We start from the raw sequence: 26,994 nt of genomic DNA, 5'->3' as shown, positions 1-26,994 counted from the left end.
TGCAGAGGTCACGTTCACCTCTATTATGCTTACCAAAAGCAAAGCACAGGATTTCAGAGAGAAGCTGAACATAGTCAGGTTCATGGTCCTTGCTTGTTTCTTCCTGTAGGTGCATACATGGAGTACAGAGAACTACTTGCTTGAGTTCTATTTGCCTGCTTGGTACAGCTGTCTGTGCTAAAAGTGTGGCAACTGGTGGGATCCATTAGCATCAAATGCGTTTATAAAGAGAGAGAGAGTGCAAATAAAGCTCTCTCTCAAATATATTTCTTAAACGGAAACCACCCTATATTCTAGATTCCTTTTCAGTCTAAAAGGGATGTGAAGAAAGAATTCCTAGAGTTAGACTTGCACAGAAAAGGCTCTCTTCATGGTAGATGTTGTCTGCCTGCAAACATCTGAAGCTGTTTATGTTCAAAGCAGAAAATGTTCATCTTTTAAAGTCTTACTTCACGGTATCTTAATTTCTTCTTCAGAATGTGTTTTTTGGACCCTGCCTTCTTTTTATCCTAATAGAAAGCACATACAGCCTAGGTCAGTAAATACTGAAGACACTCCTTGTGCTTTGAGGGATTTTTATCCCTCTTGTGCTCTCAAGAAGGAGCCAAATGTGCCTTGACCTTCCCACTTAGTCATGGAAGTGCTGAGCAATGTCCCATTTAGAAAGATGTAGCAATAAGTGATCCAGATTCCTATTACAGCTTTGTCAGTAAAGGTTACCGGTGCAAAGCAATAGAAGATCAATAACAATTAGATAGAAATAATCACTAGTAACATGCCTTCCTTATAGGTAATAAAGGCAGGCCTAAAGAAGTCCTGGATCATTTATCCTGCAATGTAAAGCCAGCAGAGGTGTGAGCCAAGTATAGCTGGTGTTGAAATAATTTGACAATTTCTTTTGTGCTTATTCCTTTTGCCAGTGTTCTGATTATGATTTATATCAATAATCAATTTCATTTCTGGGGACCTTTTCAGTGCACAGGAGCTCAAGGTGCTTTTCAAGCTTGCTCAGATTACAGATAGGGAAGCCATGCCATCCGCTGCTGATTGCAGCTGTCTCTAGGATGAAGCATGGCTCCTTTACGGCAGGCTAGAGCCTCACAGAACAGTGCAAGGAGGAATCACAAACAGTGACATGGAGTGGAGGCTTCCTTTTCATACCTGCCTGAGCCCCCTCAAAATGCTGTGAATCAGCATCCAGTCTATATCTCAGAAGGGTGGATAAGCCTCAGGTTTGCAATTCACATCTCTCTTGGTACTATGTTGTCTTCCTAGGTGTATGCATGTATATGTTTCCTCTTCCCTCCCATGGTTCTGCACATCTCTAGTAGATTAATGGCAGGGCTGAGTACCTCAGCAGTGTTCCCTTTGCAGTTGGGGCTGACAGCAGCACGACATTAGCTGATGCTGCAGTCACCACCCCAACGCATTTCACACTGCTGCAGGCTCTGCAAGGAAAGCCTCTACCGCTCTGGATCACATTTGGAGTCTGTCCCATGCTGCCACCCACAGCGGCCCAGGGGACTTTTCTAGGAGAAGCTGCCTTACACACTTTTCTAACAAGGACTAGCTCCAGCCTCAGCCTGCCATGCCTCCTGCAGGCTGCTCTGCTACCAAATTAGATTGCATATCAGCATCTTCAGGGGAAGCAACATTAATGCGTGATTGAGATTTAATTTATTTCTCTCCATCTCCAGGCATTTTTACTCACTGCTGCCAAGAGACAGTTTGCTCAGACTATTTCAAGGATATTGTAAATATTTGCTGCTGCACAAATATAAAACAGGAGACCTTAGTACTAGGAACAGAAGTCGGATTGTTGCTGTGTAACTTTGCAGTGTTTTTCCTCAGTCAGCCAGCGCTGGCCCTGTTTGTACCCCATCTCATTATGTTTGTTTCTCAAGCTCTAGGGACTCCTTTCTGGGTGTTGTTTGATTCATGTAAGGGAAAGTCATTCTTGCTTTGCTCCTCTTAGTGCTTGTGTCTTGAGATGTAACAACTTGCATCAGGAGTCAGACTTCGCTGACATTGGTTGGTTGTGTGTTTCACATTCAACGTCAGTGCTGTCGAGCAGCAAAATAGCTGGTTTCAGAGCTATGAATTACATGGTTTTGTTTATGCATCCATACAAACACTAATATCATTACAGATGTTTCTGAGACTATAGCAAACAACTGGCTGTAAATTTTAATTAGTCAAATCATAGAATGCATCAGGTTGGAAGGGACCCTTGAAGGGGGTCCCTTTTGTCCAACCACCCCTGTAGCGAGCAGGTTCATCTTTAACTAGATCAGGTTAGAAACCAATGTCTTTAAATCCAAACTGTAACTGTAGGCTTCCAGATCTCCCAATGAGAGGATTTTCCTGTTTGTTTGACCTCTCTCTCATTTTGCTTTTACTCATGAAGAAAAGATCCATGGCCAAAGCAACCTCACCTCTTTAAGGAATGTGACCTTTGTTTCCTAAAATAAAAGAGAACTAAACCAGGGACTGGATCCTGGTGTCCTTCGCAGCAGTGCCCTTGGAGATCGTGTTGGGGATCAGCTCTACCGTGGGGAATAGAGCAGGGTGTCAACTGGCCTGTGCCCAGCCTTGCAGCACCCTCTGCTGTCCCCATCTGCTGCTGGCCCACAGTGAGCAAGGCAGGCACTGCTGTGGCCAGGCATCTCTAGGGACTAGCCCGGCTGAAGGCAGGAAAAAGAAGGCCGCTTGATTTGGAGCAGTGGGCACTTTTCTTGAACATCAGTGATGGTAGCAAACCGTGCTGCAGCATAACAAGGTATATATTTGGGTGGCACATTTTACCCAGGGGAAGTGGTAAAGGAGGGGAGTTTTCTGGCAAGTAGAGCTGTCTTCTGAAGAGCTTGGAGCTGTGAATGCGTTGTAAATGAGCATATATTCTTAGTAACAGGGTTTATGTTCCAGGGTAATCAGAGCATCCTAAGAATATTTGATAATGAGTCACAAACACATTGGAAGTCTCTTCATGTACAGTGGCGAATTTTCTAGTTGGAATGATGCTTCTTAAGCCATTAGCTCCAAGTAAGTGGAGATGTCTTGTGTAACTGATGAGCATGTGCATGTGCTGCTTTACAGATACTACCCCATGGGCCATCCAGTCTCCGTCCACCTTTACTTCCTCGCTGACCGTTTCCAAGGCTTCCTAATCAGGCACCATGCAACCAATCTGGCTGTCAGTAAACTGGAAACTTTGGAAACCTGGGTGATGCCAAAGAAAGTCTTCAAGATTGCAAGTCCACCAAGTGATTTTGGAAGGCTGCAGTTCTCTGAAGTAAGTATTTGAGGTCTCCCATGCCAAATGGCATGAGCCTCTGGAGAGTTTGCATACAAATTCAGCACCTTTTGGATACTCTCTGACCATGTAATTTTCAGGTGAGAGTGGCTCTCTAGCATAATGCAAGTTGTCTTTGTTGAAGGAGATACTGCTGCCAGTTCTGTGATCAACCCTCAATTCTTACATTACCCTTGAGTGACTACACTCTTTCTTAAGGGCAAACCGAAGGCGTTTACTGATGTGAAAGGGGCTCAGTAACTTAAAAGCTTTGTATTTGTAATTGTTGGTGAGTGCTGTAAGAGATACTTGGGAAAAATGCCATATTTTTGCAGCTCCAAATGCAAAGGGGGATGTAGTAAGCATTCCTCTCGACCATGCTGAAAAACCCCTCATAAAAGTAGTGATAGTCAGGCACCAACGCCACTTACGAGCAAAACCTTGATGTTGTAACCTGAAAGAGAAAACTGTTACAGCAGTGGCTGAGATTTCCCACAAACCCTGTTATTTCTCCTGGGAATTTACCTCAGGATCTGACATAGAGTGCAAAAAGAAATGTACCCTAAAATCTCTCAGGAAAGTTGACCACTAATAGAAGCCGACACCTGCGCTCTGTTTTCAAGACAGAACTGTCGGAGCAGTTTGTTTCATGATTTTTCTTGTTAAGCCACAAATTTCAATTAAGGGCTAAAATTGATTGAACAAATGTGTTCCAGGCATTCTGGCCAAGTCCATAAATTACCATCTTCTTGGGCAATTAAGAAATGCCCAGGTAGGATTCAGTGTTTTGGTGTGCATGGCAAATCCATGACACTAATGTGCCATTAAAGAGATGGATGGAAAGTGTGTTTCATTTATCAGCAGGTCTGATCCTACGCTTGCCATTTCATGCAGTGATAAATGGTCACAGAAGCTTGAATTCTTGTGCTCTGTAGGAGTATTTCTGCTGTTTATTTGGTACTTTTAATCTGACTTTCATCCTGATACCTGCTCTGGGTCCTTCTTTTTGAAAGAGCCAGGCTGGCAGTTTTCTGATTGTGTGCTGAAAAGAAATATACTGATCCCTGGACTCTAGAACTCAAACAGTTGTAGGGAGGAAACAAAATTGGGACCAGAATTTACTTGCTGGCCACTTGCCAGGTCCCCCACCAGCCCCAGTGTACTTTTTTCCCAAAAAAAACCCCAGCCTTGCAAGCAAGCATGAGCCTGATTGACAGATGTCCTGCAGCAGCAGTGCCCACTGTGAGCCTCCTCTGGCAGAGGAAGTGGTGGCATGTGGGTGACCTCTTTACTGCGCTGTGCCCACAGCTCTGTGGAGTGTGTCACTCTGCAGGGAGGATCCTCAGATTCCATGGGACTAATGAGCTGCTCTTCACAGCCTCATGGACCACAGCTGGTCTGTAAGGAGCCCTGCAGGAGCTGCTGCTGCAGTGAAGCTGAGTGAGTGCAAAGCATGGGAAGGGTTTAATCACTGATGAGCTTTTTCTCAGGCTGGGGAAACATTTTCTTGTCTTTGAAATGCAAAAATTAAAAAAAGAAGAGCTTTGGCACTGCTTATTTCTTTTCATTGTTTTTTCTCACCTAAGCTCTTGAATTGTCCCTCCTGACATAGCTGATTCATATTTTAAAAGACCAGAAGGTGCAAAGTAAACCATTTAATCATTTCTTAATTGTTTATTTTACTTTCTGCCTTCCCTTGGCCTGCAGGCAGTTCTGCCTCTGAGCCAAATAATTCTCCCAGTTATTCTGATATAAATCCAGCATTAACCTCTTCAGCTTCATTGTGGCTGGAAAGCCTCTGATCTGCTGCTGCTTATTAAAATGCCACTTCTTGGTCAAAGTCCAGCAAGTGTAAAACAAACTTAGCAGTTCAGCTAAGATGAGGGTATCAGCATTCCCAGGATGAGTACCAGAAAAGAAAATGAAGATTAGTGCTTACTGGGACATGTAACAGTTGGTTCTCGCAACGACTTTTACCCCATGATCTGCCAGAAATTTAAAACTGACTGGGACCTTTTTAGCTTGGAGCTTGCTTCCAATGGGGCCAGCAGAAGGAGCTGCACAGAATATGCCTCCAGGTGTATTTGTGACCCTGATCACATCTGAAATTGCAGCAGAGACAATAGGATCTCTCCAGTCAGCCCTTCCTGCCCTCTGCTCCTTTGCTTTACTTCTCAGACTTTGCTTCTCAAGCAGCAGATTTCACCACAGACCATGTAAAGCTAAGTGGGAAACTCCAGCTGGTTGGGCTGCCTGAGAGCCACGGTGGTTAATGGCAGCATGCTGGTGGCATGTGGTTCCTGCACTTAGTCTGGGGCTGAGTAAAACTTACAGGAAACCCAAGAGAGACAATTTCCAAGCATGAAACTCTCACACCTCCTAAAACTGGCTTGTGCACAGTGCACACAGTATGGATCCTAGCAGCCTGGGTTCATGGCAACCTTTACATGGAGGGCAGCAGATTGATTTGCTGTACAGTACTAAAAGTCTCAGCTCACCATATATCAGTTGAACACTAAGTTCATTTCTGGCCTTGTTAAGCCTTGTGATTCATCACAGAGTATAAAATAAACTAGGTGGCAGGCAATTAGCGTGTATTGTGTGAACCTAATGGCCCTGTTTGTGGTGAGCAATGAGACACAAACCCATAATCAAGGCATAATTTATCTTGGGAAAATTTTATCTTGGGGCTGAACAGAGATAGAAGCCAGGAGTTTTCAGCCAATGAGAGAGTTCCCTGTTTCCAAATGCACCCCATGCACAGTGCCTGCTCTTGAAGCCCAAAATCATGGTGATTAAAATAATGGTGTGGAAAATGTTAGTTTCTGTGCCACATCCCTTCATAATTTCTCGGGTAATCATTGCTGCTTGATTCCATCCCCTAGCTTGCGTGTTCCATTTGAAAGTGAACGCCGGCTTAAGAAGCTTAAAGTGCTGTGAAAAGTATTAGAGAGGGCTGGAGGATCTCTTGGCCAGTCAAATCAGACATCCCAGTACTGGCAACTCAACTATGTAGAGTTCAAGGGAAGAGGTACAAGTCTCTCACTAGTGCCTTAAGTAAAATTCCCTTTGAAATACTGTCCCTATAAAACCTGCTTGTCCTCTAAGCTATGCAGCATAGGAAAGCATGTCCCCAGGCTGGGCATAAAGGGCAGATCCTGCAAATACCTGTGTGCAGCCTTTCCCTTCCCTAAGATGCCTGAGGTGCACAGTCCCAAGTGCCTTGGCCTGAGCCCCAGTGCTTTGCCTTTGTGTTGCTCTGTGGCAGTTTTCTTCTTGAGTTTGTGCTGCTGTTCTCATGGACCTGCACACGCTGGCAGTGGTGTTGTGACAGGCTCTCATGAGCAGCAGTTGCCACCAGTGTGAGAATTGTCCCTTCATCTCCTGCCCTTCAGCTGCAGCCTCTCATGTACATTAGGGAACCCAATAAGATGCCTGCACAAAGCTTAACAGCCAGCCAACAACTTTTGTTACCATTATTCCCCAGAAGCAGCCTTCAGTCTTCTACAGTCCACTCTTACTAAAGCTTTGCACATGTGAGCACATCTCAACATCTTTAGTGCAACCTGCTGTTGAGCAGTGTCACTTGGAGGGTGGAGCATGTGGATTATAACTTTCTTGTTTCTTTTCCCAGCATTGAGAGACTAAAGAGAGGAAAATTGTTGATGTTCTTCACTAAGAAATAGCAAATGCAGTGGAAATGGCTTCCTTTATAAGCTTTTCTTTGCCCAGGAGGGTGTAGATTTATTTCACACGTCGTGGCTTTATTATTTCCAGGTCCCTTGAGCTCTGGTAGGTGTGACGTGGCTGCACTCAGTGAAGGTTGGCAGAGTAGATCACAAGATGTGGTCAGGAAATTATGGTCAGGAAATTTTCTCTCTCCACTTATTTCCATACATATTCAGTCGGTCTTGTCAGGAGAGTCCGTGCTGACAGCTCCTCCAGGCAGTCGATGCTTGGCTCTGATATCTGGGCTGCGTTGTCTGCTTTGATTAGCTCATGTGCTAGGTGAAACACCTCTGAAATACCAGCAACTCTGCTGCCTTGATTGCAGTGCACTGGAAGGCTCATTTTGTCCTGTATTCTGCAATGTCATAGTCCAGTAGGAGGAATTCCTGTGATGACAGATGGATTTAGGATGGTAGGTTTTATTCTGTTGCCCTTGTAGCTTTTTGCTTGCAGTCCTCCTGTAATTTGTCTACCAAGCAGAGTGATTTATTTAGCAGGCCTTTGGGCCTGGGCAGTTTCCAGTACAGGTATCATCAGGTAATTGTTACATGTTATGGATTTGGGAGGCTGTTTGGCATTCTGTTGGAACCACTTACACTGGTGACATGAGATGACATCTATAAAGAAACCTCTGAAGCAAATGAGCTACAATTATTTGGTATGCCTTCAGGAAAGGAGGTCCTGACCATGCCCACATGAGGCAAAAATTAGGGACAGCTCTGTGTTGGGGAAATCTTCAGTAGCTACATCTGGTGAAAGAGGGGATCCTGTCTGTGTGTGCACGGCCCTCCAGAGACTGCTTGAGAGAATCTCCTCTTCCTGTATGTGGAACAAATCAAATCCTAGGTCTTCCACATTCTTTCTGTGGAGGTTAAGGCAAAAGAGGAGCTGAAGGAATATGAGGAGTTTCAGTACCAGGCTGGCCAAACCATCTGAATAATGTCAGATGTCTGCTTGCCAAAAGGAGCCAAGGGATTCTTCAGTTATTCACTTAAAATGAAGTCCCTCAAATCTGTTTGATGCCCCATGAGGTGGGCACTTCCTCCAAGGGCAAATATGTAGCTTTCAACACTGCAGTTCACCAGACTGCCTTCTTGAGAGTTGATGGAAGTAGTTCATTAGTGGTCAACCCCCAACACACATGCTAGCTTTAGTGCTGGGACAGTCAAAAGTCTGTCAGCTGGCCTAAGAAGGCCAGTTACTGCATTTTCACACTGTCTGGTCAGAGATGCTTAGTTTTCAGTAGTGTGCAACTTCTCATGGCAACAGCTTGTAAGTTTCTGTCATCTGTGGGTTAGGGGTAAATCATTTAAAATTTGTATGAAGAGCACTGAAATATGAAAGCTGCTAGGAAAAAGAAACATCCATTAAATATTTACACTGGATTGTGTATCAGCTGCTTTACTGTTAGTTGTGAATAAATAAAAACCAATGGCACTGGTGTGACAGTAAGGAAAGAGTTTACCAGAAATAACTTCCCACATCATGCAGGAAAAGAGTGCAAGGACATGGCATCTCATGTTTTAGGTTTTAGTAGAGGCCCTGATGTGACTTGTCCTAAAGTCAGCAAAAGCCTCTTCCTTGATCTTAGCAGCAGATGGGTAGGTATCTACTGCAGCATCCATCTCTCAAGTGTGTACTACATTTTCTTGAGCCAGGAGATGATGGCTCCTGTATTTCTCTATGCACAGCCTGTGTTCGCTCACCTGGGATTGGCCCTTTATTGGCTGCTTCCACGTGGAGGAAAAGAACAGCTGCTCTATAGAATCATAGAATGGTTAGGGTTGGAAGAGAGTGCAAGGGTCATCATAGTTCCAGCTCCCCCTGCCTTGGGCAGGGACACCTCACACTAGATCAGGTTGCTCAGAGCCACATCCAGCCTGGCCTTAAAAACCTCCAGGGATGGGGCTTCCCCCACCTCCCTGTGCAACCTTTTCCAGTGTCTCATTAGCCTCATGGTGAAGAATTTCTTCCTAACATCCAATCTGAATCTACCCATCTCTATTTTTGTTCCATTCCCCCTAGTCCTATCATTACCTGACACCCTTAAAGGTCCCTCACCAGCTTTCTTGTAGGTCCCCTTAAGATACTGGAAGGCTGCCTTACTCTTAATATAAATAAAACCATTTATCAATCAAAAGTGGACAGCTGGACCATAGAACCAAGCTTTGCAGACCAACTTGTCTCACAGGTCGTGTAGGGCTTCTGATCTTACATCGTGTTGCTGTGTGTACATAACTCATGTCATGCCCAGGTGGCCAAGAAGGCCAATGGCATCCTGGCCTGCATCAGAAATCGTGTGGTCAGGAGGAGGAGGGTGATCATTCTGCCCTGTTCTCAGCACTGGTTAGGCCACACCTTGAGTACTGTGTCCAGTTCTGGGCCCCTCAATATAAGGACATTGAGACACTTAAACGTGTCCAGAGAAGGGCAACAAAGCTGGGGAGGGGTTTGGAGCACAAGCCCTATGAGGAGAGGCTGAGGGAGCTGGGGTTGTTTAGCCTGGCAAGAGGAGGCTCAGGGGAGGCCTTATTGCTCTCTACAACTATCTGAAAGGAGGTAGTAGCTGGGTGGGGGTTGGTCTCTTCTCCCACGCAACCAGCACCAGAACAAGAGGACACAGTCTCAAACTGCACCAGGGGAAGCTTATGCTGGAGGTGAGGAGAAAGTTCTTCACAGAGAGAGTTGTTAGCCATTGGAATGTGCTGCCCAGGGAGGTGGTGGAGTCACCATCCCTGGAGGTGTTCAAGAGGGGATTGGATGTGGCACTTGGTGCCATGGTTTAGTCATCATGAGGTGTTGGGTGACAGGTTGGACTTGATGATCTTTGAGGTCTTTTCCAACCTTATTGATTCTATGATTAGAGAAATCCTCAGCATTAGTCTGTCTTGAGAGCCCTTCTTTGACATGAGGGTCTTAGGTGCTGGCAGAGATGTCGTCACGGGCGATGTGGTCTTTGGTTTCAGATTGGCACCGAGTGGGACGCCAAGGAGAGACTTTTCCGGAACTTCGGCGGGCTGCTGGGGCCGACAGACGAGCCCGTTGGCATGCAGAAATGGGGGAAAGGCCCCAACGTCACCGTCACCGTCATTTGGGTGGATCCTGTCAACGTCATTGCTGCAACCTACGACATTCTCATCGAGTCTAGCGCTGAGTTTACTCACTACAAACCGCCTTTGAATCTGCCCCTGCGGCCTGGCGTCTGGACCATAAAAATCCTGCACCACTGGGTACAAGTAGCTGAAACCAAATTCCTCGTTACTCCTCTCACCTTCTCTAATCAGCAGCCTATCAAACAAGGTAAGGTGGGTTGGGGTTTTTTTTGGTTGCTACAGGAATAACACAGTGATTGTCTCTGTATGTCCTGTAAATGCTGCTGTTAAAAATGAAGCAGCACTGTGCTGGAAAAGGAGAAAAGAAAGGGAATTTTATAGATGCTAAATCAGAAGAAATTGTTGCACGAAGACAGGCGGAAATGTCTGTACCCGGTCTGTGAAACAGCCACTTTGAACAAAAGGCTATTTATATCCTTAAAATATGCACAGTTCAGAATCCAGAGAACTTCAGACTCTCAGTAATCTAAGAGCCATCATAAAAAACCATCACTTAGAGCCAGCAAGAAGAACGGCCCTTGCTTTGCTGCCTTCCATTCACGTTTGCTCATAAAGAGTTCCAGACGTTTAGACTGGTATCTTGACAAAGTCTGTGTGTTTAACCAGAAAAGCATTAATATACAACATGCTGAATTAGACCAAATTTCCCTAGGCCTGAGCTCACCTGATGTGTTGTTAGGCCCAGACATTCACTCTTGCCTGATAGCCGCTGAAACCTCCTCGGTCCATGCCAAGCAGTTCTATTAGAGCAGTATCTATGGATATGGTGATCCCAGTATTACACCATCAGACCTATGCTGACATGTTCTAGGAATAAACCCTTCCACTACAGCCCTTGAGCCATCCGAAGGCAGAGGTCATTCTTGGGTTACCAGCAGGGGTTTGCAGTGGCACAGGCATTGTTCAAGTGCTTGGGTCTTCAGCCTGCCTGGAGTAGGAGAAGGTTTGGTAGCCACACCTGTTTTCTTACTCAGTAAGATCAAAACAAGTTTGTTGCTATGAATATCTTTACCATTCTTAACGCACTCAAGTGCTTCCATCTGCCCAATATTAATATTCATAACTTCAGACATCTTAAATTTGCTAGATGCACGAATCGTCCCATTAAGTTTGCAGGAGTTCTTCTTCCCGACGAGGTGGCACATAAACGGAGTCAGGCATTTACCTTCCAGCGTAACTGCTGCTTCTGTAATGCAAACACCACCAGACAACTGCTGAGAGCTAATGCAGCCCTTATCTTGCTCCACAGGAGCTTGATGCTGCGCATTCCTCAGCAGAAGAGCTAACTTACTGAGTTCTTCTAACGTTTGGTGGCATCGTTTCTTAAGCAGAAACTGAGCCACCACCAGCCTGCTGCTGCTGTTAGCTAACAGGCAATGATAAATAGTGACACCATGTGTAGAACCAATACACTTTAAAATTGGAGGCAACCTGCTTCTAAGTGCAGCTGTTACTGACTCGTCTCCTGGAAGTTAATGAATTCCATGTTCTTAGGTAATTTCAGAGGTAAGGCATCAACTGGGTGGAATGTGTGGCATGTTGCCAGCACACTTGCTGCTTTGTTGATAATGCAAGAGCCCTGTGGACACTTGAGAGTGTCTCAGGCTTCAACCATGAGCCGACATGTCTAAAGACAAAACTCTCTTTGGTCTAAACTCTGACTCTGGAATAATTCCACTGAAATGATGGAGTTAATCCGCTGAAATGAAGGCATTACTCCATGTTGCCCATTGATGCACTTGTAATTTTCTTTTGTTAAAGAGCCCAGTTCATTCCTACAGTGACTAGAATCTGCTGTAAGAATGAAATACAAACCTTGGGAACAATACTATCTAGGAAAAAAGCCTGAGGAGTGATTTGCTCCTGATGATGTGAGGTACTATCTCCAGATGTCTGAGGCATGAAGGTAAAGAATAAAATTAATGACAGGGGCAGACAGTGACACTCCATGCTAGTTAGAGTTGCATTTACAATGCAAATTCCTGTTGTCTGGGGCTCTTTAAGGCTTTCTGTCTCAGTGGCACTGTTTTGCTCTGTACAGGCAATTGTCATTTAGCTTTGATTTCCAGCTGTTGTCAGCGTCTCACAACTTTATTATTTAAATATATTTTTCTCTGCCGAATAAAGGCAATCTGAGAGTATGACAGAAGAATTAGAACTGCTTAAAGAATGGTTTCTGTGACTTGTAAACAATGCAACAGCTGTCAGATATCTTCTAAAAGACAGGAAGAGTGTTGCTGTGTTGTCTGAACACTGAAAAGCAGACAGACAGGGTTTGTCAGCAGAAGAGGGGAATATGTTTGACCAGGGATTTCTTTAAAATGTTCTTCCAACCATCCTCCCTTACCCCTGTCTCCCCCCACCCCTCCCAAAAGAACACACAAACACACACACACCCCAGCCCTGTAGCTCTTGTCAGAAAGATTACCCTGGAAAAACGATTGCTGCTCCAGAAGTTAAATTTGAGTGACTGATCTACTTGGTATCACTTTGCATATCATTTGCTTGCTAATGACTCAGCTCCCTGTGCCTCATCTATCCCAGATGTAGAAACTGGAGGCCACGTAGTACCAGACATAAAAACCTGTGTGCAATTTCTGCCCCTCTCAAAATCATTTGCACAGAGCTGGAAGCATTAGAGCCACCAGAGAAATCTTGTATCCTGAGAGCATGGACATAACAACAAGAGCTGCATATCCTCAATCCAGACTCATCTGCACATCACTCCAGTGTGGAGCACAGCATGGAAATGTTGCTTTTGGTTTCCCAGCATTATGAAGGGAGCCACTTGCTTCTCTTTTGAATAATCAAAGCTAAACATGTTTGTCCCTGCATCATGACTCTCAAAGTTCATTATTAAAATCTAAAGTCATTAATGTTCCTGCATCATGACTCTCAAAAGTTCACTCTTAAAATTTAAAGTAATTAAAAACAAAGAAACAAAAATCACAGTACAGCTACCAGCAAAGATGTTTTGTTGAGCAGTTGATAAAAGGCAGCCTGTGCAGCTGGCTTATTCATTTTTCTCTATATTTCTGCTTATTTATTAAGTTTGACCTGAGGTCTGTGCATGCAAGTCAAACCATAAAGGGAAATCAAGAGCAAGTGTGTTCTTTGGTGCTGCACTCAGAAGTGCATAACTGACAGGATGCACATTGGTTAAAAAACTCAAATCCAGTGACCTTTTCAAAACCTGCATCTCCAAGAGATCAGATCTCACATGGAAATACCAAGTATGCTGGGAAGTTCAGGTTATTTCCACTGCAAACTAGGCTTCCAAAGCTATCTCAGTGGAAAGTCTAAAAATCTAATGTTATTTATTCTCTCTTGCTCCTCTTGCCCCTCCAAGTCATCCAAATCTATGTCTGTTTTCTCTGGTTTGAGTTGTGTCACTGAACAGCTCTGCCTGCAGCAGATCCTCTGGTTCAAGAGTGTCTTCAAGTGTTGGGGAAAAAAAAAGTAAAGGAAAACCAAGGGAATTTGTGGGATAAATCAGTTGGAGAAGTCAGGTTCACTTGTTCCACCAGTGTCTCCTTCCTCCTACATCCTTCACAGCCAGACTCTGTTTATTCTTCTTCTGAACAGCAATTCTGACTTTCTTACCATATGGCTGAGTGTGTTAAAGCCAAGTACTCCACGCTTATTGTATGGACATGGGAGGGCTGCCAAGGACCAGCAGGATGCCCTTGGATTAAACTCTGCCAAGACAGAGAGGGAGTGTGACATGGAGGAGACAAACAGGGAGAAGATCAGTAGAAGACCACTAGCAGTGATAATAGTCAGAAATGGAGGTTTCTTGCTGCCTGCTTTAGGCAACCTGAATTTAAGTGCAATTTGAAGACTCAAGGCCAGATATCCAGGTCCCCTGCATGGGGACTGCAGAGGCAGAACCAAACAGTAGATATAATTCAGAGCATTTAGCTAGCAGTTCACAGACTGTAATCCAAACTACCAAGTACATTACAATTCTAGGAAAACAGTAAATTAAGTAGAGGTTGGCTGCTATGTTCTCCTCATCCCACTATCCCACCCTTCCATGTGAGGTGTCTTGCCAAGTGTGATCACACCCATCTCCCTGGGGCACCGAGAGGGGCAGAGGAAAAGGCAGTGCAGTTTCATTTTTAAATTTGAATTTATATTCATAGCAAAGTTTTTGAAGCTATCTCCCAGCTGGAGTGAGGATAATGAGTTGTCAAGAGTTTAATGTGTAGTATCTGTTTCATTAAAGCTTAAGTGGTTACTGTGAGCCAGTGGGCAGAAAAAGCCCCAAACCTCAAGCTGCTACTAAACACTGGGTTGAAAATAAGTAAACTAACTGATAAGTAAAACCATTCTTCCTTCAAACAAGGAGGGCAGTGAGGAGCATTTATCCTTCTTCATCTTGAGAGAGAACTTTTATGTTCTGTTCCTAGCACAATCACCTGAGGCTGATCACTGCTGCCCCACAATGGGACATAGAACCTAGAACCAGCTCCTGGTCCCTGTGCAGCCATTTCCCTCAAAGGCTTGACAGCATTAGCAGACACGCTGCAGTGCACACATGCATCTCAAAGGCCTTTTAACCTAATCCATATTTATAGATCATTTTAAGTATAGACTGGGAAACCTTTGTTTTGCCATTGGTTGTTTGCAGTGGCTCAGATCAATTCTAATTGCATCTATATGGGTGGCAACTTGTGTCAGAACTGCTGTGATTTCTTTAAATTAACCAGAGGTAACGTGGCATGTTCTTACTAAACATGGGAACAGCAGCAGGCAAGTGCAGGACCACAGAAGAGCAGACATGCCCTGGAATCAGCACTCCCCAAAAAAAAAAAAGACCAAACCTGAAGACAGGGATTTGCTTTGAAATTTGCCTCAGATCCAGCTGACAAGGAGTCGATTAGCTTCCCAGCGAGCAAATGCAGCACTGCCGTGTTTGCTGCAAGGAAAAAAAAGAAACAAACAAAATGTCATTAAAAAATTACCTCTTTGCCAGAGGGTCCCAACACAATTCAAGTAAAGAAACGAAGCTCTGCGTTCTGTGTTGCTTAAGAAAAACACCCCACAGGTCTAGAGCCTTGATGCGTACCAAGGTAACCACATTTTTCATTCCTTAGCCCACTCTCTGTCTAATCTCATTTGCTTTTTCTGCAAAACTAAGAACCAAACCCCCACAAAAATGCTAAAATCCCAATCTGTGTGGCCTGCTGTAAGCTGTGTATTTAGTCCAAAGAGGTTTTACCATGAAAAGGCAGTTCAGGAGTTAAGTGCTCTCCCAGAATGAAGATCAAAGAAAGATGGAGTACAAAACTAACTTCTTTTCTAAAAGCTCTAGAGTCAGTGGAATACATGTTGCATCGGTACACATCTTCCTGGGGTCAAAGGGCTGTTTGGATGTGTTTGCTAGCAAAACAACACCTGGTTTAATGTCTCCAATTCAGCTAATTGTGAAGTGGTTGCTCCAGCTGTTCAGATTCAACTGTCTAAGCACATCACAGGGGGAAGCTTTTCATTCTTTGTCATTTTTTAGTGAGCAAGGACTGAAGTGTCAGTGATTTAGAAGTGTGCCCAGTAGCTCTAGCCTCCTTTCACACAGTATTTCAGGGATTGGGATCCCCACTGACCCTGTCCTGTCCTAGCCCAGTAAGTTAGAGTCATCCTTTAATGCAAAGAGGAACAGCGAGATCTGCCATAGCTTGGATCACCTGCATGCTTCTTACTTCCTCCTGTGAGCTTTTTAACAAGACTTGAAGGATCCAGGTTGGATCCTCAACATTTTCTATTGGTTAGCATGTGTAGTTCTACACTCAGATTGCTGTTACCCAGCTCTTTCTTTATGCAGACACCTAACTTGGGGTGTTCATTCTGCTGGAGGGGGGCAGACAGTCTCCTACTAGTACCATTTCAGGGTTTCATCATACATCTAACATTGGAGAAGATATTTTCATTGTGGGCAGCCTTAGTTCTTAACACACTTGGGGGGAAAAACAGTGTTTTGTTTCCTTTAGCTGTGTCCTCTGCAGGCTTTTCCTGTCTGCTGGTATCTGTGTGTGGCTTTTCAGAGGTTCCTCTCCAGTGCCATCATGCACTGTTGGTGTTGTAGCTGCACGGCACAGCCAGAGCAGTTGCTTGGTGGTGTGGGTGAGAGGCACAGCACATCCCACATGATTGCAGTGGTAGCAGAGTGCAGAACTTCCAGTCTTGAAGGTGCTGAGATTATCACCTTTGTGTTAGTAAAACCAGCTCACTGGTCTTAAGGGTCTCAGAGCCAGAGAAAAAGATGATCTCCTGCTGCATCAGCAAGAACTGGGTCCTACATGGTCTGTAGGTTTTGGTCCTTCTAGACTTCTTGATCCACCAAATCCTGAAGCCTGGGACAAGGGTGAGGCTGAGTCAGGGAGAAGAGCAAGCTCCATTTCATCCTGTTATTTGTCTGACAAAAAGATCTCTCGTTCCATGCACTAAACACGTGCTCAATAGGCTTTAATTCAGCTCTGAATTGCCTGTTACAATCAGATGATCCTGCTAGTAATGCCAGCTCTTATTTGTTTGGGGATTTTTTACTTAGAATGTTCCTATTTCATTAATATGTTGACAAACAGTCTTCCATATTTAATTGCTTCCAAAGGAGGAAATTTAATCATGTGTACTTGTTCTGTTTCTTAAACTGCAGTGCTCTGGCAGAGCACACTTCTAACACATGTGCATGGAATAAACTCACTTTGACTAGAGGTTACTGGAGATATCTACCATTTCAAAATTAAAAGAGGGGTTTAATGTAGGAACTGAATGCAGAAGCAGTTTAAGTGATGTATGATGGGGATGTGCCAAACTAATTTAATTGGGCATTTGAAGTAATGGACTTGCACAATATTTGACATTAAAGACTTTGCAAATGCAACAGCAAAGCTCCAATTAAATGTCCCTTTTCCCTCTAAATAAATGTGCTGATTTATTGCCAGTGCATGAGATACTGTCCTCTGCATGGAATAAAGGACTCAGTGTCAGGCTGCAGTGCAAGCAGCAAGGACATGTGGAAGGAATTGTAGCCATGAATATGTAATCGCTGGCCTCTAAACGCTATCTGAGCGCCGTGGCTTTCCTAGCCTGGAGCGCCCTGAATGGGCCCATTTTGTGTCCTAGACAGTGTGTGTGTTGGCAGAGCTAAACATATCCTCTGTGCTGCCAGAGCAAGGATGCTGGGGAAGTCAGCTGAGAACAGAAAGAAATGGTTGAATATTTACTCCCAAGAGGTGCTCAGTGAAGGTTTTTGGAGGGACTTGTTCTGGTTTTGTGAGCAGCACCTTGGTGCACTCGCAGAGCTTAAGAAGGCAGCCAGCCTTAAACAGGGGCACTCTGACCCACAGTGTCTGGTTCATGGTCTTTAAAGGTCTTACAGGCTCCTCTGGAGCGAGTGCAGAGGAGGGCAATGAAGCTGGTGAAGAGCCTGGAGAATAAATCTCATGACGAGTAACTGAGGGAGTTGGGGCTGTTCAGTTTGGAAAAGAGGAGGCTGAAGGGAGCCTTACTGCTCTCTACAGCTACCTGAAACGGCATTGGCAAGAGGCTAGTGCTGGTCTCTTCTCACAGGTAGTTAGTGATAGAACAAGAAGGAATGGCTTCAAGCTACAACTGGGTAGGTTTATACTGGACCCTAGGGGAAAAATATTTCACAGAAAGAGTGGTCAGGCATTGGAATGTGCTGCCCGAGGAGATGGTTGAGTCACCAGCCCTGGATGTGTTTAAAGGACGTTTGGATATGGTGCTTGGGGATATGGCTTAGGGGTGAACTTTGTGGAGTAGGGTTCTCAGTTGGACTTGGTGATCCTGAGGGTCTTTGCCAACCTGAGCATTTCTGTGATTCTGTGTGATTGTCACAATCTGATAATGAGTTTTCTAATACAGTATTACAGATTTGGGGTAATGTCCTGTGTTTTGCTGAGGTGGAAGAGTTACCAATAAGGAAAACAACCACAGTGCAAAGGGAAGTGTCATTAGGAAATGATTGTGATGCATTATTCAGCACAAGAACTTCAGTGTAACTGTCCTGAGAGTGTGCTCTCCCAGTGAGACTGGAGCACTGCCAGGAGTGATGATGGGGCTACACACACTTGATTATGGCTCTGGTCTGCCCAGCACTCTGGTGTTGGCCTTTCAGTGCCATGAGTGGCACTGCATGGTTTTTAGAGGCAGTTTGATGTGACTTTTCCACTGCAGGACATAGTTTGTCAGAAAGAAAAAAAAAAACAGGCTAAGATCTTGGCTCTTCCTCCTAGACAAATCAGATAGCACTTGAAGGTCTGACAAGGGTCAGCAGCCTTCTCACACCAAACATCTTTGAACTGTTTCCTATTTTCAAAGCACAGCCTTCCCTGGGTTTTTGCTTCAGCTGCACAAGGCTTATCTCCCAAGCTTCTTCTGCAGTGAGGCAAAATTAGCTTCTCCTGAATGCAAAATTGGCTTCTCCTGAGAAGGAGCTGCACATTGATCAGGCTCCAGGTATGGACAGGAGCTTGTAGCGGGGACATGCTGGAGGCTGGACCTGCCTTTTTGTTGAGCTGCGCAGAACAGCTCTGTGTCATGCCTGGATGTCCTGCAGCTCTGGGGATGCTGTACATGATGATAATAAGGATGGGGCTGCTTTCAGCCTCGGTGCTTTGTCCTGCTAACGCAGCACTTGCAGGGTTATCGCAGTGGTGAGTGGAGCTTGTAGTGGTGAGCAGGAGGAGCTGAAGAGCTGAGCACAGCTGGTCCTCCTCAGGACACCGTGTGCCCTTAATGCTGGGGAAATGGACTTCAGCCCAGCCGCTAACTTTTGCCTTTTTGCATCTGATGAGTGCCGCAGGTTTGGTTGTGGGTTTTGCAATGCACTAACTTTGGGGTCGATTTCTGTGTTTCCAGAGGAAGCCATCAAGTATCACAGCGGGCCTCCAAAGAACGCGTACATGGAGCAGAGCTTCCAGGGCTTGAACCCCATCCTGAATATCCCCATCAGTGCCGCCCACGTGGACCAGGCCAAGAGGAACGCAGGGCTGGTGGGCGCCCGGCTGGAAGCCTGGGTGGATTCTCTGGTCAGCAGCGTCTGGTCAGCCGTGGACATCTGCAGCACCGGCCCCACCGCCTGCCCCGTCATGCAAGGCTGCACTCAGACAGCTTGGAGCTCCTTGAGCCCGGACCCTAAATCTGAGCTGGGGCCTGTCAAACCCGACGGGCGCCTGAGGTAGCGTCCAGTGCACTCTCCTCTGGCATAGGTTTTTAAAAGGGAATTTAACCTTGCTCATGGGTGAACCTCACAGCAGATTCCAGAAACCTAAGGGAACATGATACTTTTTTGTTACTTACTGCAATATGATTCATTTTAAAAACCCAAGTCCTGACAAGGCCTTTGGCACTGCCCTCTCTCTCAGTGCTGTCAGACACCGCTTCGGTTGTCCCGTGCTCTGCTGTCCCGTGGGGCCCCGGAGCCCCGCACACCCACCACCTCTGCAGGGTTCAAACAGCAGCAGCGAGTCATGGAGAGGGCAGTGAAGGAGCAGCTGCTTTTTTTTTTAAAGAAATGTGTCTGTACCTCTGCTATTTCCTAGGCTTTCATTGTTTTGCTACCATAAATAAATCACAGCAAAATTCCCTTCTGCTCAGCCTTCTGGGGAGGTGGGTTACCGCAGCCTAGAGCCTATGTGGCTGTGTAACCTCCCAGAATGGGAAATCATTATGCTGCACCTTCCCTTACTCTTTTCCTTTTTTGTTTTCTGTAATAACAGAAAGTAATTCTGGACTCAGCTAATGTCTGTTACCCTAGTTAGAGAAAACAAGCAAAAGCAGAAACTTTCAGGTTATTTTTCACAGATTATTTTAGACTAATTTCCTGATAAACTCTAAATGGAACCAGTGTGTTACTATATCAGTCTTTTATGTCTTGTGCAGTCAAGTTCAGGGTCTGGGTGCTACAAGTATTAATTCAAAGGGGAGGGGAAAAAATAAAAAAGAAAAGAAACATTTTTGGATTTCAGCCCTTTCAAATCTGCAGGTTTTTCCCTAAGCCCACCAGTTCCTAAGCATTTTCACAGACTTCCACTACAACAAGTGTGTATGTGCAGGCTGGGGGTGGGTTGTGACATGTTTGCTCACACCCTTGGCTGGTTTTGCTTGTGAGCTGAGCTGAGATTTGCAACAACACGTTTCTTCCCTAATTTGAGTAGTGGCTTGTAAAGTCTTAACACTAATTCCCTGCCTTGATCTCAGATCTGCCAACTCTTCATCCACAAAGGTCCTTCTAGGCTTGTGCAGGACATCTGGAAGGCTGTGCAGGACATGGGTTCCTGACCAAAGCCATGAGCTGAATGTGAAGGAGAGTGATGCCTTGTTCCTCAGTGCTTTTACTTTATTCTGTTGACAAACTGCCCTTGCCTGTCTTCAGAATTGCTGGCAGGCTGCACCTTGTTTTAAAGAGGCATCATCTTAAGCTGCATTTTTTACAGTAGGGGAAAAAAAATCCTTTTACATTCCAAGAACTTTTTTACAATACAGGTTTTTATATGCAAATTCATCTCCAACTAATGCATTTCACATTAGCATAAAGCATGCACTTTGTTGTTGCTGTGGTAGTCTCTGTTGATGTAATCAAGCAGGGTTTCTGTTTGCCCTTCTGCGTGCATGACTAACTTTCTGCTGATGAGAGTTAAGCATCCGCATCGGGAGGGAAAGAGAACCTAAACATTTCATGCTCACATCTCACAGAAAGGTTGAATTCCCTTTTAAACAACAGTTGCAAGATGACTGTAACAGGCAGATCCCAGTGGCTTGTAGTGTCTCTCTCCATAGTATTGGTTTAAAGCTACTTGCAGTTTGCTTTGGACTTGAAATTGTGGTGTCAGCTGTGCTGGCATTAAGGTAGAGCATTGAAATGTTTATCTGGCACAAAAATGGATGCATAGGAGGAACAATTTAGGTATTTATTATTTATGTTTTAGTCAATGACTAATTAGTAGGTGCTGCTTTTGCAGCTTGAAGATTATGTTATCTTACTAACTGAAGCTGCCTTTGTTAAGAGAAGGCCTTCCTCCCCTCACACCTCCCTTTCTTTTGTTGTCTTGATTTTGACAGTCATAGAGCTGTAGTTTTAGAAATGCTTGTAGCAGTGAGAGCTGGTTGAACTATTTCAGTTGAGAGACTGCTCCAGCTTTTCAACCAGCTCTGGAGGCAAGTGTGTTGAAAACCAGGATTGCCAACAGGTTTATATAATAGAAACACAGTGTTATTACTTGTTCAGTAGAGCTTTTTTTAACAGTGCTTGTTTTTAATCTAACATTCCTTCATGAAGTTCAAATTTTCTGGGGACCACCAATCCTCACTGTGAAGTCCAGGGCTTTAGTCACACTGATGCAATGGCAACTGCACAATTCAAGTCCTGCAGGTTAAATTAGGAGCATCCTATTTAGGGCACACAATAAAACTCATTAACAATCCTAGTCAGTGATGGTTCTCCATAAGGCTGCTGGGGTAGTTGCAGAGTCTTCAGTCCATCTTGCACATAAGCATATGTATGGGGGTGTGCAGATAACTTGGGGCTTAAATTTGACACTTCTTTTGCTCTTAAGCAGAAAGGTTTTTAAATGCTTTGTTGGTAAGTTTTCATTATTAACTGGACCATGCAGAAGGTGGCAACAATCCCATCTTTTGTGGTTAGAAGAAAGTCTGCCACCTTCATCATTTAAAATGTCAGGTGCAAATTGTTTTGTTTAAGTACAAAAAAGGGAAAGCAAGCACACAAATGGTTGCTGATGTGTCTACTTACCTTATATGCTAGGTTCAAAATGCCTCGAAGTTTGTATTACCTTATTTTCTGAAAGACAAAAAGCATCTACACAAAGAAGGTTTGTAGCAAGCTGGCAATCCCAGTGCTGCTGTTACAACAAATGATGTAAAACTGAAGAGGCTGAGCCTGCCTCAGGCAAAACATCCACAGGCTCCTAATGCCAAGTAAGGACTTCAGAGTGGAGTCCAGCACAAACAAAAGGCATTACCGTGTGCTATGAGTAAATGCTGTCTGTGCTTGAAGGCACCAAAGCATGAGCGGCCATGGCTGGAACATCTTCTGGGGGCTCTGTCAAGTTTTGAACCCAAACAACAGCCTCTACTCTAGCTGTTACCATGCAGGCACAGATACATGTTAGATATGGGACACTGCCTGACAAAGCCCTGTAGTTGAGAAGAAAAACCATTAGGGATCAGAGCTTGCTCCAAGCTGATGCTGTGGCAGCGCTGCAAAGAACAATGTCTTGCTTTGTGGCTTTTCTGGTCCTGAAATGACAGGCACTTGGAGCCTGTGATAAATATTATATATTGCTAGAAGAGAATAACTTCACAGATCTTACATTTGGTGAAAAGGAGAATTCAGAGCAGGGGCCCACAGTTTGTACAAACAAGCAAGCTATGTATCTTCATTTGAGTTTGCAAGTGTTCTTTTCCTGGCTAGTCCCGGCTGAACAGGACTCAGCTGAAAGCCAGTTTGGATCCAAATCCCTTTCTGTGGGAGAGGGGTGTATTGCCATGTGCACACATTTGTCCTCTCTGTAACGCTTTGCTGGTTTCAATTCCCTGTCCATGCTGCACAACAGTCTTGTAACACTTCTGTGCTCGGTCAGTGTCGCACAGAAAGGAGATGTGGCAGCATGCAGAACATCTGCATAGCTGATGTAATGAATCCTGTCCAAAGTCAGTTTCAGCATTGTGCAGATCTCTTTGTATGGTAATGTTGAACCTTCAGGCTAGCAGAAGCAGCTCAACTGACAGTTTATTTTCAGATTTGTCCAGTTCATCCTTTGATGACGTTTGGACGTTAAGTAGTGATATTTGTAACTCTCATTTTCTGCTATGCAAATTTTCTTTAGAATTGAAATTAAGCCTTCATTTTTTTTTTTTGTTTTGTGCTTTTGGCAAGCAGAGAATTTTAACAATCCCTTCATGGCAGCAAGTGTTACACAAGGAGGTTCCCCTTGTGTCTCTGCTGTTCTTCGTTGCTGAGCCTAGAGATACAGGAGTGTGCATTCGTGTGTTACAAATTGGCTTTCCTGGCTGGTGGCTTCAGTGCACAATGCATGTGCAGTTGTTTAACAGCATATTAACAGTCATCCTGCAGCACTTTCAGAAAGAATAACTGATGTGTGTGTTCACCTCCTGTCCATCTCCTTCAGCACTAATTGCAATGCTAATGAAGACTCCATCACTCTTAGCTACGATTATAGTGACCAGGGTAGTAAAGTCAGTGAATCAGAACTGGGATGTTCTGAACTCACCTCAAGGGAGAGATGAAGGGTAAAGAAGATGCTGAAACTTTGACACAATTGTGCTCCAACAAAACTCTGAACAAACTGAGCATCTTCTGCACAGCAAGGCTGAGAAACTCTGACAATGTGAGATCTCAGCCTTGACTTCCCAGATAAAAAGAAAATAAGATCCAGGTTTTTGTTGTGGCAAGGCAGTGAGGACCAACATTCTGTTATTTCTCCAGTTCTTCTTCGTCACAGCTGTCAGAGAACTGCCAGCTTGCCGCTGGCTATCACCCCCCTCATTGTCTTCCCAGATCCCAAAGCTTCAGGAGCTGGCTGTATGAAACCTGGGCCAACTCCTCTGCCTTCCGCTGAGCCCAAAGTTTTGTACTTGTGTGAGCCAAATCCCTTCGGCTCCTTCAAAAACCCTAGCTGTAAATCAGAATAGTTTGCTCTTCAGAGCAGCCTTCAGCCAGCTCAGTACCAAGGCACATGAAGGATTTGGTAACAGTGATAGCAATTATCTTTTCCTGATTTTTCAGGCATGAGTATCTAACTTGTGTAACACTGGGTCTGGTTATTTCAGCAGCAGACTAAAATCAACCTGGTAGAAAGTGGCTAGTGGCATTTCCCACTGGTCTTTGCTTCAGTCTGGTTGTAAGAAGCTAATGCTCCATGTGTGCTTTTATTTCAGCCACTCAAGATCTCCAGGATTTGCAGGACCTTCCATTAAACCCAGATTAATTAACAATGGAAAATATCCCATTAAAAAGTCCAGACCAAACCCTCAGGCTTCTGCCAAGACAACTCCAGGGCTGATGCCCACAGGGAGGGTAGGAGCAATGTAGTGTTGGAGGGGACAGGACACTGCCCTTCTAGGGGCCCAGCAGGAGTTCTGAGAGCAGGAATACCTGCCTCAGAGTGCCTGCTGAGGGCAGTTGCTGCTGCAGCCAGGCACAGAGGAGCCAAATAAATGTGAATGGAATTGTAGAGTAGAAGAGCTTGCCCTTTGAAAACCTCCACCACCACCATTGCAGTGAGGGGTAGAGTTAGACTGAGAGCTTTTAAAATGGAGACAAGATCTTACAGCCTGTGTTACCAGGACCACAGCATCATTAGGCTGTCTCCAGTTGTGTGGTGTTGGCAGTGTGTGACCCTCGCGATGTGGTACTTGCAGGCACCGTGTTGATTGTGTCCCTTTATACTAACCATAGTGTGTAGCTCGCTCTCTGCTCTGCTTCTGCCTTGGTTACCTTCTTTTGCTCATGGGTGCTATCACAGCTGCTACCTCACTGTGTCTGCAAACGTTTACCTGATAACAACAACAACAACAAAGGTACCAGAAATCTCCTTGAACTGAATGTACAATCTATGCAAATTCTCTTTCTACTTTGTTCAAACCTAGAAGTATTACTTGTAACCTTGCCAAACAAACAGCAAGATACTGTACAGGTGCCTCTGATAACAGAGGGACAATTCTAGGCGCGGTTCATCGCGCTGCATTTGTATATTGTAACGACTTGTCTTTGGTTCTGTTGTAATTAACACCCTCAACTTGAGAAGATAGCAATCTTTTGCTAGGGGAGCACCTTCAGTTTGCTGGGAATATTCTGGAGGAGGATGTCTATGGCATTTCATTTTGTTTTCCTGCGTGCATCCAAGAGAAGGCACAGACCTGCTGGCCAGAATGAGGATGTTGTATCAGATTTTTCCTTGGGTGTATCCTATCAGCTTTGGATCGCTCCCTCTCTGTTCCCATTGTGGCATCCAGTGTGTTGCCCCTTAAAGAAAGCCTTACTTTCATCCTTTCTAAATGTGGCCTTAAACTGTGTTAGGAGGTTTGATGTTGTCTGTGTCTTGCTCACTTTTTCTGTTTGTTGTGGAATGAATAAAAGGCACCTTGAGATTTCTATTACAGCTCAGTTGTGTCGCTGTCAGCTTACACTTCACCAGTACAATAGAAATTGCTTACAAATGCAGTCTTTGAGGGAAGAAAATGACCTTCCCTTTGGGCAAGAGGGAGGCTCAGACGTTCATACAAACCTTAGGAAATTATGAGCTTTGCCTTTTGCAGCTCACTGTAGATAAGGAAGATTGATTTATTTACCTACAAAGTACAAACTTAGTAACTTCTCATTTATCTTCAGACTGTAAGAGGACAGACTGCTTGCAGATGCAAAAAGGCAAATTGGGGAGTAATTAGTGCACTCATTTTGGCACGGGGTAGTAGTGTTCCCTTCAGCTTGGTGCCGGGAGCTGGGAGAAGATTCCCCCTCTTAACAGTGGGGTCTTAAAATGTGAAGAATGTCACCACATGGGGCCAGCTGTGGAGTGATGGCTGGGAATCTAACAGTGCATTTAGAAAACAGAGAGTCATAACAGCATTTCCAAAAGCTTTTTGGAGCTTCCTCCAAAGGTTGTCAGAGTCAGCAGAAGTGAAGGACTTCTGCTAAGGTTTGTCTGTGTTGGGTTTCTTTGCTCCTTTTCTCCATGACAACTTTTTGTGTTGCGGTAGCGCCAATATTCCCGGCAGGCTGCAGGGCCTTTAGGAATATCCCAGATCCAGATGTGGATGCAACCCAAAGGCAACTGAGAAAAAAAAAAAGGTTTCTGTGGAAAATGAGATACTTTTCTTTTTCCTTTTCAAACAACATAACTAATTCAAGCTAATGAAATTGTTTTCCCGGCTCTGTCGTTTCGGTTTGGGTTGATTGGGTTTTTGTATTGCCTAACGTGGACCATAAGAAGTTATTCCTGTTCTGTCGTTTCTCAAAAGACTGCTGGTGATAAGAGTTTTAAGAAAGAACTATTTTTGTTATAGATCATGGTATGCATAAAATTGTACAGAAATATTTTGTAAGCTCTTGAATAAGAAAAATGAAATAAAGAAAGAAAGAACGAAAGAACCCCCTGTACAGAGAGCAAAATTAAAGAAAGGGGAAAAAAACCCAAGCTGATACCAACACTGCTTGGAAGTGCAACTGGAGCAGAGTGAAAGATGTAGATATTTTGCTATTTATTTAAAGGAGTATTTTGTGAGAGGTGGAAATGGCTGAAATGGAGGGGGAAGCAAAGTTCCAGGGTCAGAATGCTTTCCTTGTAGCAGAATGTGATGGTTTTTTTCTTCAGCAGTTCTTGCACTACCCATCTTTGCACCCTCCTGTCCTTCGTTCAGCAGAAAACAACGTGCCTTAGCTGAAGCCTTTGGCAGTGGCAGTTTGGGGTTGGTGTTTGGGGTGGGGTGGGTGGTTTTTTTTTGGGGGTGGGGGGGAAGGGAGTTGTTTTTGTCCGACAAAGCAAATTGATTTGCAGCAAAAAGAGCTGGCTGTATGAACGCTGTATGATACCAAAAACACTGCAGGTGTATAGAAATGCTTTCTGTCAGACTGTGTTTTCAGACTCAGAGTTTTAAAATAAAACTGAAAACAAAACAAAACAAAAACCACACTCCAAGAGGCTGTCTTCAGGAGTAAATATCTAATAACTAAACCATGGCACCATGCCCCCTATCCAGTCTCTTCCTGAACACCTCCAGTGATGATGACTCCAACACCTCCCTGGGCAGCACAGTCCAATGGCCAATCTCTCTTTCTGTGAAGAACTTCTTCCT

At 44.6% G+C, this 26,994-nt stretch overlaps 1 protein-coding gene across 1 annotated transcript in view; it reads left to right on the top strand.

The window, feature by feature from the left end:
* XYLT1 (xylosyltransferase 1) overlaps positions 1-26,290 on the top strand; it is a 184,325-nt gene extending 158,035 nt beyond the window's left edge. The window contains exons 9-11 of the mRNA XM_068146850.1: positions 3,097-3,292; positions 9,988-10,321; positions 19,018-26,290. Of these exons, the coding sequence (XP_068002951.1) occupies positions 3,097-3,292; positions 9,988-10,321; positions 19,018-19,340 (853 nt within the window). The 3' untranslated portion in view covers positions 19,341-26,290. The remainder of the gene's footprint in view (positions 1-3,096; positions 3,293-9,987; positions 10,322-19,017) is intronic.
* The last annotated feature ends 704 nt before the right edge of the window (positions 26,291-26,994 follow it).

Source organism: Melanerpes formicivorus, unplaced genomic scaffold (genome assembly GCF_026170545.1).
Source record: "Melanerpes formicivorus ecotype bairdi unplaced genomic scaffold, bMelFor1.0.p_v2 SCAF_14, whole genome shotgun sequence".
Lineage (NCBI taxonomy): Eukaryota > Metazoa > Chordata > Aves > Piciformes > Picidae > Melanerpes > Melanerpes formicivorus.
The sequence above is the reverse complement of the archived record's forward strand: the minus strand, read 5'-3'. Positions and strand labels throughout refer to the sequence as shown.